Source organism: Astatotilapia calliptera, chromosome 1, assembly GCF_900246225.1.
Source record: "Astatotilapia calliptera chromosome 1, fAstCal1.2, whole genome shotgun sequence".
NCBI classification, from domain to species: Eukaryota; Metazoa; Chordata; class Actinopteri; order Cichliformes; family Cichlidae; genus Astatotilapia; species Astatotilapia calliptera.
The window spans coordinates 31837406-31852684 of record NC_039302.1 but is presented as its reverse complement, the minus strand read 5'-3'; the positions used below and the strand labels follow the sequence as shown (position 1 = coordinate 31852684).

The following is a 15279-nucleotide window of genomic DNA, read 5'->3' as shown; positions in this document are numbered from 1 at the left end:
CCTTACCAGCAACATACTAACAGCTGACTTCTCAAAGAAGAGCCTACAGCAGCCACAATGGAGGTATCCTACTTTTCTCCTCTCCCACTCCAGGAGAACTCTTTCCTCTTTGACTGCGAATCTCTGTTAGAAAAATCTCTGGCTTCTGATCCTGCCTCAGACGCTGGTTACAGCAGCACTGGCAACAGCCTGTCTCCTACTTCCTCTGTGGACTCCTTCTGCTTCTCCCCTACTTCCCTCCTAACATTTGGAAGTGAACAAGATCCCTTGGACTGCTTAATCTTTAATACCCCTGCAGCACCTCATCTCACTCACCAGACTCCACTCTGCTCCAAATCCTCTTCTGCAACAAAGAAGTCCAGATCCAGGTACCCGGGTAAAAAGCGCCAGACTGCCAGCGAGAGGGAGAAGCTGAGGATGAGGGATTTGACCAAGGCTCTGCATCACCTCAGATCATACCTCCCACATTCAGTGGCACCAGCCAGCCAGACTCTGACCAAGATTGAGATTCTGCGCCTCACCATTCGCTACATCTCTTTCCTGTCAGCCCAACTGGGCCTCAGCGAGGAAGTGCTGGAGCAGAAGAAATCCTCAAACTCAGTGGAGCATACCCAAACCTTCAACAATTTCCTGGGTCAGCCAGCAGCCAGTTACAGTCCCGAAGAGCCAAGCTGTAACACCATGAGCAAAGCCCAGCAGCCCTTTCTGCAGAATTCATATCAGGTATGTTAATATAATAAACATAACATATATTATTGAAAAAATATTTTCTATAAAGATTTGCAGCACAATTTTTGATTACATTCCAAAATGTTAAAGCTAAATGAGTTTCTAATAAAAAAAAAAACTGTCTTCTGTTGTCAGGTTCCAGGTGGAGTTTGCTTGAATAGCGAGCAGTACTGGATGCTACAGCAACAAAACCAAAATGTCACCTTCTCTGGACTGTGTTGAGAGATGTGGTGATCAATCCACTGAACCCTTTTCATTGCAACAATGACAAGATTTATGCACAAAACCTCTGTTTTTCTTTTGTTAATTTTAACAAAATGTGTATTCTAACGTTTTATTTTTGTATATAGATCTTTGTATTTATTGAACTTTCATATTGTGAGCAGAATAAACATTATTTATCAAATTAATCCTTGCTTCTTGGCTTATTGGTGCATTTACTTTTGGCATCATGAATGATGTAGACTTGTAGCTTGCCTGCCACTTCCTTCCTAAACAAACACTGCAGCTGCAGGACAATGAGGTGCTAAACAAGGAGCACATCCCCTCTAAAGTCTTTAAGGAAAGACCCCCACTGAGAGAAATGACAGCTGAACTAGAACCAGTCAGTCAGCACCCTTTAACATCCTGTGTAAACATTACTTGATGGCTGAGATCCTTTTTTAAAAAATTAATTAATTAATCAATGTTTGGGTCTGATATAATTTCAGACTTGACTGTTAAACAGACTGAGCGTGTCTCATTGGGATGCTTTATTTATACAATTTTGCCCCATCCCACTTGTAAGTTGATGCTTCACAGTGTGATCTATGATGCTGAACAGATGTCTGGAGCAAAGAACAACCAAAACTTTTCAAACATTCATTTCCAGTGTGGCATTTTGCAGACAAACTGACTCTTTTATCTACCCTCAGAATTACAAAAAGTAACAAATTAAGACTTCAAAACATTTTTTCTATGTACTTACATCTGCCTAATATTTAAAAATGGGGACGACAAGCTAACCCTATAACATATTAAAAGTTAACGTGCCAACACACACAAAAACCAAGAGAATTAATCAAATCCTTTTTTATTCTTAAAAAGCCTTTTTTAATCAAAAATTTACAATTAAAAAAATCTCCAATACATTTAAAATATATATATTTCAAAAATACATTTGCTTTCAGCAAAGTTAAAGATTTGAACATTTTCGACATTTAAAAAGTGAAAACTGTGTTTCAGTTATCAAACTGTCCCTGAGATTTCATTGGTGAACCAGTCAAACACTAGTTTCTTATTCAGAGCCAACCAGTCCATGTTGGCCTTGGTTCTCTCAAGCGCCTGCTCAAGAGATGAGGCAGCTGAGCCAAGTTGGTTTATGTTGTCTTCTTTAAACTGCAGCAGCTATAGAGGAAGAATGTGAAAAAACGGACATTTAAAACTGACACTAATTTGCTGTAATTGTAGCAATGTTAGCAAGTATTTAATTTTATCTGAAAATATGGAGGTGAAAAGAAAATGTACCTGCTTATACTCAAACTCAGAGGAGAAACGTTTGGTCACTCCATTAATAAGTCTTCCAAAGGACATTGATCCTCCACCATAGCTGAAGAAAAGGCAAACATTAGAGGGCTTTTATCAGTATGCAAACAGCTACGTATGACAACAGCTCTTTGGCTGTGCACGTTCATCCCAATATGCCTCCAGAATCAAGGAAATATCCATTTTTAATTTGTATTGCCAAATATTGTGCGTATCACATGAAATGTCATATGCATTTGCACTACTAGAAACTAGTGCAACTACAATTAAAGCGCTTTAACATGGTCCTTTGTCAGGTAAGTCCTGGAAAAGTTCAGGGATGCAATGCATGTGGGAAACTGGCTATGCTATGTAAAGCAGGGATAGCTCAGTAGGCAAAGTGGTCGCCCCATTAATGGAAGGATGGGGGGTCAAATCTACAGAATGGCTACCCTGAGGTACCCCTGAGCAAGGTACCGTCCCTACACACTGCTCCCACTGCTTCACTGAGTGAATGGGTTAAATGCAGAGAGTAATTTCCTTACAGAGGATTACTAAAATATGCATAGTATTGTACATATTATTATTAAATAAGGAGAAAACTCACTTATTGAAAATGTGATCCCAGTTGGCTCTAATAAAGTCCCAAGCCAGGGGCTGTCCAATTGGATTACCGGCAATGTAATTGATGGTGAAGGTGGCATCCTGCTTACGGATCATCTCTGGGACCAGACAGTATTCCAGATACCTAAAAGATCATTTACATAATAATATGGATTAATAAAATATTCTGACTCTGATTCTGATTCTGATAAAACACAATTACAGTGAGGCTGAAAGACAAAATGCATCATCAAAGGTGTTGTAAAAGTCACTCAGACCAGTCTGTAAAATGTTATATTACCTAAGAAGTACCAAATGAAAGGGCAGAGCGTTACCCAGCTGCTATTGCAACTGACCTGTTCAGCAGCCAGGGCTGTTTGGTGCAGGACAGAGCATACAAAAGTTTTTCAGCCTCCGAGGCAATGGTAGCATTCCTATACATTCCCCAGGCAAAGTCCCACTCCACCACTCCTCCTTCAGCAATTGCACTGCAGTACACTGTGGTCCTCAAGTTGGGGCTAATCCTGGATGGTTTGAACAAGACAGGAAAAAGGGTGATGACAATCACTGCCCAAAACAGAATCATACATGTCAGATCAGAGCTAAAATGTTTGGGAAATGTATATCTAATAAAAGTTAAAGTATGGTAGTGAATACCTATAGTGTAGGCAAACATATGAAGTAAGAATATATGATTATACAAGAAGCAAAGGGGATGAATATAAGTAATAATTGTTGTTTAACGTACTTGTTATTATCAGGGTTGTCCATCCACTCTTTGAACCACGCTGTTGTCAGTTCCTTACAACCCTCCACTCCTGTGCTGCAGCCCCAGGAGAGTGCGTTCACCTGATTGTACCTGGATGTAAGCGAGTCAGGAGAATGCAAACATTAATGACGCTATCCATTAAGACGAGGCATAGCCAAAGACACATGGCTCAAAATGTATTTCACATTTCTGAATGCTAGAAGTGTGGAGCATGCAAAGTGTTTAACTGACTGCATTCAGGGCTCTGCGAGTACCCAAAAGTACTGTAGTACTCATAATGGAGTGTGGAGTGCTGCACATTTCACACTCTCAGTGGATGTTAACCTTGCTATGTGGCAAAAGAGAATTCAGGGACCACCAACCAGTGTCTAGACACCAGGAGGAGTAAAAGTTGTCAAGGTCATGCTAACCAGGTAGCTTTCAGCAGCAGAGACAATGTGAGTTTGTAGCCACACTAGCAGATATACTCTGCAGAAAAGCAGATAAGCTCTTTCTTCAGTCTCCTTTTTTCACTCACTATAAGTTTATACACCTCTCTGTATTTAATCATTTGTTATTATTAATCTCTTGCTCTCTTCCACAGCATGTCTTTTGTCCTGTCTTCCTTCCCTCACCCGGCCTGAGCCTTGTTCTATGGCAGGTTTCTTCCTTCCCACAGTTGCCAAAGCATTTCATCATGGTGGGGGGTTTACATGATTGCTGGGTTTTTTTTTGTTGTATTACTGTTGGGTCTACCTTACAATATAAAGTGCCTTGAGGAGACCGTTATTGTTGTGATTTGACGCTGTTTAAATAAAACTGAATCGAATTGAACTGAAGCTAAATGCTATCTGGCAGTGCTAATACGCAGAATGTCTTTAACACATTCACATCACATGGTTTATTATATCATCATGCTAATATGTGCTAATTAACAATATAAGTTCAGTATAGCTGATTTGATTTCCTTTTGGGTCACCAAGAAAAATGATCTGATAATGCTAAAAAGATCATTGCAGCACTAATAGCTCAAGTTAATGGAAATCATTGAGGACACACAAAGCGAACTTGATGATAACTGACCAGATTAGGTTAGCTTATAGAAATGCAGTGGTGGGAGAGAAAGGGAAGAATTATGTGCAGACTTGATCAATGATTGTTGTGAACACTTTCAAGAGATATGTGAAGTACTGTGTCTTACATGACATTGACGGCACATTCTTTGCAAACTGCAGGCTTTTGCAACTGGGATAATAAGGTTTATCTAGCCTACAATGTAATTGTCATTCATGGCATTTATAACATGTTCAAAAGAGTAAAAAAGACAGGCAGCAGGTTAACATCCTTACTGGTCGGTGTGCTTTTCAGGGATCTTTGTCCAGTTGGCAGTGAGATCTTTGAAGTGTTTAAATAGAGGGGTGACCTTTTTATTTATGTAACCCTGAGGAATGAAGATGAAACAGTTTGTTTACTGTGCAGAAAAAATGATCTACGTTTGATTGCCACTGACTCTTCTACTTCTATGATTAACTTACACGATTAATCTCAAATCATCATTGTTCCAAAAACTTGTTTGGATTAATTTATTGATGATGTACTGATGATGATGAGCCTTAAAGTTTTCCTACAAACCTGCATGGGTCCGTACACTTCGCTGCGGTCAAACATGAGGACGAAGTAGTCCAAGTTGCGAGTGGCCGTCTGCCAGGGCATGTACTCCAATTCCGCGTTGAGGAACCTCGTAGTGCTCAGAGCCAGAGTTGTGCTGACTATCTTCGCCCTAAAAATAACCCATACAGCTGTTCAGTTGTTTATTTCAGTATTTAGCAGTACTGCTAAAAATAAAATAAAATCAAAAAGCATGGCCTCACCTTGCCAGGTTAAATGCATCGTCAATAATCTGAGCGCGGTTGATCACTGGAATAGCCTAAAAGGCACATTAAAAAATTAGTTTGGAGGCAATCGTAGCTATTACGAGATGACGCAGAGGTATTCTAGGTGTTATACCTGATGTTGGGTGCTCAGCTTGGTGAGGATACGGTCCCAGTTTTCAGAATCATAATTTACTCTATAAAAGCCCTTCATGTCTATGTTGGCTATCAACCATTCACTAGCACCAATCGTCATGTCTGGGTTTGTTGCTGTTTGGGTGAAGATTAAAAACGAATTAATCGTTTTAATTTATCTTTGCCAAACTACAGTGACCCGAAACACAGTAAATCTTACCTTCTTTGGTAAGAAGCCAGTACTGATCTTTAGCTGCACCAGTCTTAATCCAGGTAATAGGGACAAACCACTCATAACTGGAGCCACATCAGCCAGACACACATGTAAGTAAATAAGGTGAGAGAAGAGAGCGGGTGATTTTAACATGACATGATCAGAACATGTTAAAAAATGTGCTCATGAAACATGAAAAAAAGGATCATACTTGAACTCTGAAGGTACGTCCACCACAGAATCTGGGTTCAACAGGAAGTGCTTCTGAGAGATTTTTCCAGTACTGGTGTCGATGGTGACCACTGGGAATCCCATCTGTAGGATCCACCGGTTCATAATCACTTCCACAGAGTGGGGCAGCTGTATGCCAGCATTATCCACTGCCTGATAACAAGAACAACCGAATTAATATAATAGTATAACAATCTGTGTGTCAGCTCCTTTTCACATTTCAGTATGGTCAGTAACAAAGAATATTTTTGATATTTTTTTCAAGTATAAGTCATCATCATTTATTTATTTATTATCGTAAATGATGAAGTCATCGCACTTTTAAATTGCTCATCTCATACTCTGCAGTGATCTTTGTGTTGCAGTCACTAGTTCAGCATTTTTTTAAGTACATTTAAACTGGGTGGAAAGCTATAATATAGTAGAAACATTAATGTTATTTATACAGAAATGGAAGGAGGCCATTCACGTTCTGAAACACGGTCTGAAACAATTTGTTTTCTCTCTCATTTGGACCCATTATACTCGCAACGCACAAGCCTCATTTTGGAGTTTTTTTTGGCTGTGCACCTCTCAGTTTTTGTAATCTGACTTCTTCTTCACTACCATCAGCTCCACACGAAACCTGTTATTCAGGCAAATACTGCAGCAGTACAGCCAGTTTGGCAGATTTTTGCCTTTCCCTCAAAACACTCCAAAGACATTTGTATCTTGTCCTCTTTTCAAACAAGGAACCTTTCCATAGGCAGATGTATAAACCACCACAGAGATGTGGCACCCTCAATGTTCATGCACAGCACGACTGATATGGTGGGTTAATGGACCCTTAAGGATACCCTGCCTTTGAACTCACTCTGTTCTGATGGGTTACCCCACACAATCCAAAGTTTTGATTAAGACATTGTTGGGTTGTCTGTACTCTGAGTGTGCCTGAAATAACCTCATTAACATTCAGAAGTAAGACAAGAAAAAACGGACTGAAGTGGAGCGTTTAAAGCAATCTGAAGCCAGATCTTTCAGCTTAGTTGGATTAGTTGTTCATACATGGACCTCTTTCTTTAAAACGTGGCCATGTTTAAAATCAACATCCTCCTGTTTTAACAGAAATGTAAAAGAAAAAGCAGTATGCATGTTTGTTGCTGGAATAAAAAACCCTGCAAGAACCTACAAACTCTAGACAGAAGGTTTCTGACTGGGTTAGAACCGAGGACCCACTTGTGATGAGGCAACAGTGCTAACACTGAGCCATGCTCCCTATAGTCCCACTCACTACAATACCCATAGTTCTTGGCTCCATCACACAATTTGCTTCAGAGGATAATTGATCCAGTTATATTAGGACATATGAGGAAACATCTTGCTGTTGTTATTCTTTTAATAGTCTTAACATAAATTAATAATAAAATAAATATAATAAGACATTTTCCTTTTTAAATCATATTTTCACATTTAAATAATAATAAATAAATAAATAAATAAATAAACCAACAAATGAATGAATACATTTTAAAAAATACATTTTTTTTAAGTGTTACAAACTTACCGTTTGCAGGTTCTTCCACAGGTCTTGGTAGACTGTGTTTTTATATTTGAACTCTTCTAAATACATCTGTAGACAAATTATGAATGACTTAGATTGATGCATGTCAATAAAATGCTGATATGAGCACATTAACATTTCTCCTGATTTGTGGACAGAACCTTATAAGTTGAATTAACAGTACTCACACTGAGTCCATTTGAAAAGACCTCCTCGGTGATGAAGCTGGAGAGCATCCTGAGAACTGCAGCTCCCTGTGAAGAAACATATCAGCTGTTAAAAGAACTACCAAAAAAGTCCAGTTATGCTCATTTTTAAACTCTTGGGAAAGAATCTGCCATTATACCCTTGATTGGAGTACTTTTTTGTACATTAACGATTTAAGTTGTGATCCTCTAGTGATAGCTATGTAGCTATTGATTATATGTCGATGCACATGGAAGTAGATTTGTATATGTAAGTAACAGTCAAATCAAATCAAATACGACTATAGTAGTCATCTTCAGGTCCAGTAATTGAACCCATATTTCTGAAAGTGAAGTTCCTAATGAAGTTGTCCTAACAACACACTGGGTCAGTAACTTGATTAGCGGAGCTTGAAGAATACAACACACTGGGTTACTGTAGTTTAGTTCTGTTGTAAATTACACTGCACCTTGCTGTATGTGATGGAGTCAAACAGTGCATTTATGTCCTCTGGTCTCATGACGTCCGCCTCTTTGGATGAGAGGGGATGGGAAGAGGCCAAAGCGTCCACAGCCATCACACCAATGATCTCGTTCAAAACTATTAAATCGCTCTGGAAAAGACATGGAGAAATATTTGTACTGTGTTCCAACCAGACGCATTATTCAATTTTAAATTGACCTCTGCGTAAAACTACAACAACAACAACAACAACAAAAAACTCACCATATTCCAGTCTGGCTCTGTGTAGTTGGCTCCAAGATAAGAAACGTAGGTGGCAAATCCCTCATTAAGCCACAAGTCATTCCACCACCTCGTGGTCACTAAGTTTCCAAACCACTGTGAGGACAAAGCTTCATGTCACTGTATTGGTTTGTAAACATATTTTAGTCTTACCATATTTACAGTTAAGGTTTGTTAGGTACCATATGAGCCAGCTCGTGGGAGATGACTGTTGCCACCCACTCTTTATCTCCGTTAGATGACACTGCAGGATTGTATAAGAGCGCAGTCTCTCTGTAGGTGATCAGACCCCAGTTCTCCATGGCTCCAGCACTGAAGTCAGGCAGAGCGATCTGGTCTGAAATTTATCAAAGATGTCATTTTTGGATTATATATGGTCCTTTTTGTTGTTGTTTTCCTAGGTATTTGTTGTTCTCACCTGACTTTTTAAGGGGGTAGGGAATTTTGTAGTACTTCTCAAAGAAAGACAGTATGGGTCCAGTCTTCTCCAGAGCATATGCACCCTGGCCCTCATCTATAGCCTTCCTGCGAGCCCAGATCCTGATCTGAAAAAGGGAAAACAGCTGTATTAACCAGACAGAAGGAAATGCATGTGGACCTGAGAGCTGAAGTGAGCTCTGAGTCCAGCAGAGGGCAGCAAACAATCACTGTGACCAGCAGAGAGGGAAAACAGCCGCTCTCGTGATGTAAAAAAAAAATCCATTACATTAAAGGCCAGGTTTAGGTGAAAATAACTGAGTATTGCTGTGATTATTTTCAGTTTAATACATTTCTTCCAAGAACTAATGCAGCAATTATTCTCTCTGAAAATAGCACCTATTATCTCTGATAGTTTACTTCAACATCCATGATTTATCCATTTCAGCCTGTGCACCAGAATCCAGAGCAGAAATGAGCATTGCATATATTTTAAAATCTTTTATATGAGGCCTCACTGCTCTAATTTTAATTCAAACTATCATGAGCACAGATCAACTTGAATTATCGGGCCTAACATAGACCAGAGTAGTTTATTTATTTATTTTAATCTATTTAAAAGGAACCAAAAATATTAAATAATATGTTGCCATTAGTTTCTGTGATTCTAACTGAAAGCTTTAGTAAATACTCACCAAAACCTCTGCACCTAGATCTGACTGAATGAATCCAAAGTCACACACAACAAAAGCCAGCAGGTAGGTTGACATAATCTCTGTGGGTCCAAAGCTTGTCTGGATTAAATTCAAACCATCCGGAGTGGTGATGTTTATAGGTTCTGTTTTGGGGTCAGAGACAGCTCCGTATTAATGATAAATGAGGAAAACAGAGGAAAATAGACAAAATGTAATTGAGATTAATTTAAAGTCGTCACACGGGGGCAGTTGATACGTTAAATGTTGCTCTGAACACTAAACAAGAATAGAACTTGCCATAGTTCATGGAGTTAGACAGAGCCACAGTCCCGTGAGGGTGAATGAGAGTCATGTGGAAGACGGCTTTCATAGCTGGTTCATCGAAGCAGGGGAAGGCTTTCCTCGCGTCCGTCGGCTGCATTTGAGTCGTGGCCAAAATTCTGATAATGGAAGAAGAGAGAACGTAATAATTACATCCACATAATCGAGTCAGGTGTTGAATTCTTTTTGACGTACTTGATTTTCTTTAAATGGAAAGTTTAAAACAAACTTGACCGTGACTTTCATTAAATCCTTATCAAGATGAGTGTTTTGTATTTTAAATCCTACACATATCAGCTTTAATTACAGAGGTCCAAAAGCAAAACTTGGTTTTGTATTGAATTCTTATTTGACTTCATTTCATAATATTAGTGGTTTTGTTAAAACTACATTGGTTGATGTCCATGAATCATAGCCTGGCTGTGAAGGTGCTTGCATTTAGGCTCCAAGTGATCATATACAATACATACGGTTTTGTTTTTTGTTTTTTTTGTTTTTCACTTTAATAAATATATATTTAAATTACCATAAAGTGATTGTGATTACACAATTAAATCTTTACATTTTTAAAATGATTAAAAATGAAAACATACAGTGGTTTGATTTAAAGTAAAGTTATTCTAAATGTATTAATTCATGCATTTACTTTTAAACTAGTGCACATCTGATATTTCATTAATGGTGGGAGAACAGTTAAAATTAAGGAGTGGCTATTAGGTAATACTTAGATGCAACAGTCTTAAATTTGGGAATGAGGCAACTTGTTAGACATTACAAATTAATTTGTGAGCTTTTAGCTGTTTCCCCATGTTTACAATCTTAGTTTAACATTCTGTCATTTAAATTTTAGAAAGAGCAGAGGACTTGTCCAACTTGCAACACTTTGCTCATTTGAATCATGTCATGAACTTAAGCTTAATAAAAAAAGAAGTTCATACTTTCGCACGCCGTCTTCATAATATTCACTCCTGTAGAATCCTCCCAGGTCATCAGCCAGCTCTCCGACAAACTCTGTGAAGAGCTCATAAGTGCTGCCGGCCTGCATAGGGCTGCTAAGCTGGATCACCAGATACTGAGTAGGAACCTCCAGCCAACTCTTTTTCAGCTGGGGTGCAGAGGCTCCATCCACAGCTTTCAGCTGTGCGTGGTATCCGTCAAACATTGTGAAGTTCAGCTTGTTGGAGTGGATGAGAATGAGGTCAGTCTCGTTCACGCATGTGAACAGCACCGTGGAGTATCCGCTGAAGATGTAGAGGCCATCAGGGTTGGGAGTCAGCCGGGGCCACAGGGTCACATTGTATGAGATAGGAGACAATGAATCTGGAAGTCTGTAGTGCTGCCAGGGCTCTTTTGGGGTGGAGGGTGTGGTGGTCTGGGTGCCAGGTCCAGCAGTCGTTCCAGTCGTTGCAGTCGCCGGAGTCTCTTGATTCTTTGATTTCTCCTGAGCATAAACAACTGAGAGGGCTATGATGGTGGCCACAGCACTGATGGCTACAACCACGCAGACCACTGCCACCACTTTGCTGATGAAGAAGCCTTTACCCATGTCTTCACCAGAGAAGAAGAGAAAGACAGAAATTAGGGAATGATTGTAATTTATATCCTACCTTGCTGGATTCAAAGTTAATGATTCATTTCCTGGGCGGAGAAAATGTCCTGAAGTCAGAAATGTTGAGTTGTAAAAAGTTCCAGCGATAAGAGTAAGCTCTACTAATCTTTAAACTTTTTATCTGCATAAAGGCTCTGAACAAAGGCCCTCTGTAGAAACTGGCCTGTTTCGTCTCTGTGTGTTGTAAACTATGTGGTGGGAGATCTGCGGCAGAGCCTCCTATGTGTCTGTCTGCATATGCGTCTGTGCATAATTTTCAAACGTCAAGTCAAGAAGCCAAAATTACATAATGAAATAGGCTAAGTATGGGTTTACACAAGGCCATAAACTTTTATTTTTTCCCAAGATGCTGTGAAAAATCTAAATTTACTCCAGCTAAGTGACTGGAGATGTTAAAAAAGAGAGAAATTGTAGGGTTAGAAATGAAAACACATGCCTTTTAGATTAGTTCAACAGTATATTGTTGAATTTCTGGATTTAGGTCAACAAGGAGAAGGAGAAAAGCAAAAATGAGTGTCACTTAAACAGAAAGCATAGGTATACTGTTGGCAACGTCACTTCAGCGTAAGTGAGTCATGTATCTTTAAAAGTTTACTGTAATAATGAGATGTGGTTTATGAGTCAGTCAGTGCTGAGAAGCAGCTCAGCACCACCGTAGTTACTACATCACCCACGCCACACCCAGGATGCATTCATTCAGGTTGTTTTGCCACCAGCACAGGGTGATGCATTGCAAAGCAAAATAGTACTGTGATCACATTACATTTCTCTGTAATACATTAGCTATTATGATATCATATTACATCTACAAAAATCTTAGTAGTCACATCTGAGCTGCTTCAGATCCATGTGACTAATGTGTCACATGGGTCTGTTTCTAATGGCCTAACAACGCAGGAGTCAGAATAAAGGCTTACAGAAACGGTATTGGGGTAGCTGGTCCCCATCTGAAAATATTCACTATTCATTGAGGCACAACTTTATTTTTATTCCATGTTATTTGGCGGCTGTAGAGCAGGCATATGCCACACAGTTCTTTTCATAACTGCTGCATATTATACAGCATTTGTGTTTATTCCACAACGGTTTTGTAATGTTTTCCCGTATGTCCTCAAAAAGGCAAAACTCTGCATTCAAGGCTCCAGTAGCACTGCATGAGAAGTCCAGCTGCATGTTTATTTAACTTGAGCGATTTTCAATTTTTTCTTACTTATTATCACCAAATCCCATAAGTTTCACAACCAGAAAGTTGTTTCTGGAAAGTGAGAGTGTAATCATTTTTCTTCTCTGTCACTGTTTTTTAATAAACTGGTTCCCATATGTTCAAATATTATCCATTGTGACTGTGAATCAAGGGAGCTTAACATATTTATTGCAATTCATTGTTGGTTTTGGCCTTTTAGTGATATTTGTCAGCTGGAAAATGTTGTGGTTTTATCTGCAAAGGATGGCAACGTGCTGTCACCATCCAATGAGGCAGATCAAATTCACACAGTGGCCTCTGTTTAGGGTAGATTCATAATCATATTGTGGACATAATATACATTTATATTATCCAGCCCCCTCTGCACTGAGCAACACGAAGCAAAATAATCTTTTTTTCTTAAAAGATTCACTATTTTTAATCTGAAACACATAACAGGACCAAAATCTTACATGTATACAGGATTATATTTAGCAGCTACCCATGCATTCAAAACAATTCACGAGTTTTTCAGGCTATTTTCCCTAAATTAGTGTTTTTCTCACACCAGTCAAGGATCTCCAGTTTACATGCATGAACCTAAAGTTCCATCTTGTCTAAAATATGAAAGTTGTACATACAGTGGCTTGTAAAAGTATTCGGCCCCCTTGAACTTTTCCACATTTTGTCACATTACAGCCACAAACATGAATCAGTTTTATTGGAATTCCACGTGAAAGACCAACACAAATTGGTGTACACGTGAGAAGAGGAACGAAAATCATACATGATTCCAAACATTTTTTACAAATAAATAACTGAAAAGTGGGGTGTGCGTAATTATTCAGCCCCCTTGAGTCAATACTTTGTAGAACCACCTTTTGGTGCAATTACAGCTGCCAGACTTTTAGGGTCTGTCTCTACCAGCTTTGCACATCTAGAGACTGAAATCCTTGCCCATTCTTCTTTGCAAAACAGCTCCAGCTCAGTCAGATTAGATGGACAGCGTTTGTGAACAGCAGTTTTCAGATCCTCGGACCTCTATTGGTCTTTCACGTGGAATTCCAATACAATTGATTTATCTTTGTGACTGTGACAAAATGTGGGAAAGTTCAAGGGGGCCGAATACTTTTGCAAGCCACTGTATCATTTAGAGCTGGATTTATATGAAATATGTTTCACTCACAAAAATATTTTCTGATTTCTGTAGGAACAGAAAAAATGCTTTGACTCCAATATAACAGTAAACTGAAATGAGAGTTTTGTGCTTGTCTCTATACATTGCTTAAATAATTTTTCTGGAAAAGTATGCAAATCGTTGCAGTTAATGAGATAACTGTCCAATGTTTCTATGATGCAAAATAAATTGTTTAAATGTACATTTTATCTTTGATCTTTCTCCCTACCAAGTAGCAGACATATGTGGACATTGTTTTCCAGCCTCAGGCAGTGATAGACTTTAAAAAGAGGCCCTTTAACATTTAAAGTTTATTAAAAGTTGTCTTTTTGGGATTTTACAAAGACTTTAATTCAGTCCAGTTCAACTGATTATCAATCCTTTGGGCCTTGTTTACTCAGAGCGCAATTTTTTGTTGACTAGATGTGTGAAAAAAAATGTCAAGATAGTACAAACCCATCAAGACTAAAATGGGGTTAAATTTGGTTCAAAAACGTTCTGGTGGTCATCTAATGTGAAGTGTCCTTAAACTTTTAATATTTTAGACATGTTCTTCAAAGGTTTTTCATCTTTCACGTTTAAATATTTGGCAGCGTTCTCTTGATCATCTTATGAATGAGTTTTGCTGTGTGGGTGGTCTTAAGTGTGAGATCTAAAGTGATAACCCAAACACTACTCTCAACCCTCTCTTATGAAGAAAAGCGAAAAAGATCTTCTTTCTCTATCCTTCTTTTTCTATTTTAAAGTAGTTTTTGCACTAAAACAAAAACATTTTTTGATGCATATCACTTCGGATAGTCTTGCTTTTTTCATACTTCACGGTTGAAATGGTTAAACAAAGTGCACGCGCACACACACACACACACACACACACACACACACACACACACACACACACACACACACACACACACACACATAAAAATGACTAAAAATACATTGTAACTCTAAACCTTCAGCTAGAAACACAAACAGTAGAACATTTTTCTTACCTTGAATTTACTTAGCATCAAGTCACTGGTTTCAGTTTCCTTTTCACCTGTGGATCCAACTATCTTGTTGTCCTCCAAACTTTGAGCAAAGCGGCTGCTTAACCAGAATAAATATGTCCTGTTATTTTGATGATAAAGGAAAATACTTACTGAATCAGCTGGGACTTTCTCAGATTTGAGCCGACAGTGACTGCGTACAAATAACATTGGAAGCTATTACACAAGCACTGATGTCATAAAGCCAGAACTGCAGATACTTCTGGACTTGTTGTGTCTTGTCTTGATAAGGTCAATGTTATGTTTACTGGCATTTCTCCAGCACACCTGTGTTCCAGGTATTTCATGATAGAGGTATTATTACTATTACAATTACGTTAATAC

At 38.7% G+C, this 15279-nt stretch overlaps 2 protein-coding genes across 2 annotated transcripts; one reads left to right on the top strand and one right to left on the bottom strand.

The window, feature by feature from the left end:
* The first annotated feature begins 57 nt into the window (after window positions 1–57).
* On the top strand, window positions 58–951 carry LOC113029546 (mesoderm posterior protein 2-like). Its single transcript, XM_026180481.1, has 2 exons — window positions 58–723; window positions 865–951. Exons 1-2 carry the CDS (start codon window positions 58–60, stop codon window positions 949–951), a joined length of 753 nt encoding a protein of 250 aa, XP_026036266.1.
* Window positions 952–1855: 904 nt separating this feature from the next.
* LOC113026138 (aminopeptidase Ey-like) lies at window positions 1856–14958 on the bottom strand. Its single transcript, XM_026174605.1, has 21 exons — window positions 14899–14958; window positions 10876–11485; window positions 9914–10056; window positions 9617–9759; window positions 8923–9049; window positions 8687–8841; window positions 8487–8600; window positions 8230–8373; window positions 7763–7828; window positions 7578–7643; window positions 6015–6187; window positions 5810–5886; window positions 5591–5724; window positions 5455–5510; window positions 5216–5363; window positions 4933–5024; window positions 3584–3694; window positions 3192–3359; window positions 2840–2980; window positions 2236–2317; window positions 1856–2115 (listed from the first exon to the last, which is right to left on the bottom strand). The coding sequence occupies exons 2-21, from the start codon at window positions 11481–11483 to the stop codon at window positions 1957–1959; spliced, it is 2907 nt and encodes a 968-aa protein (XP_026030390.1). The 5' UTR covers window positions 11484–11485; window positions 14899–14958; the 3' UTR covers window positions 1856–1956.
* Window positions 14959–15279: the final 321 nt, after the last annotated feature.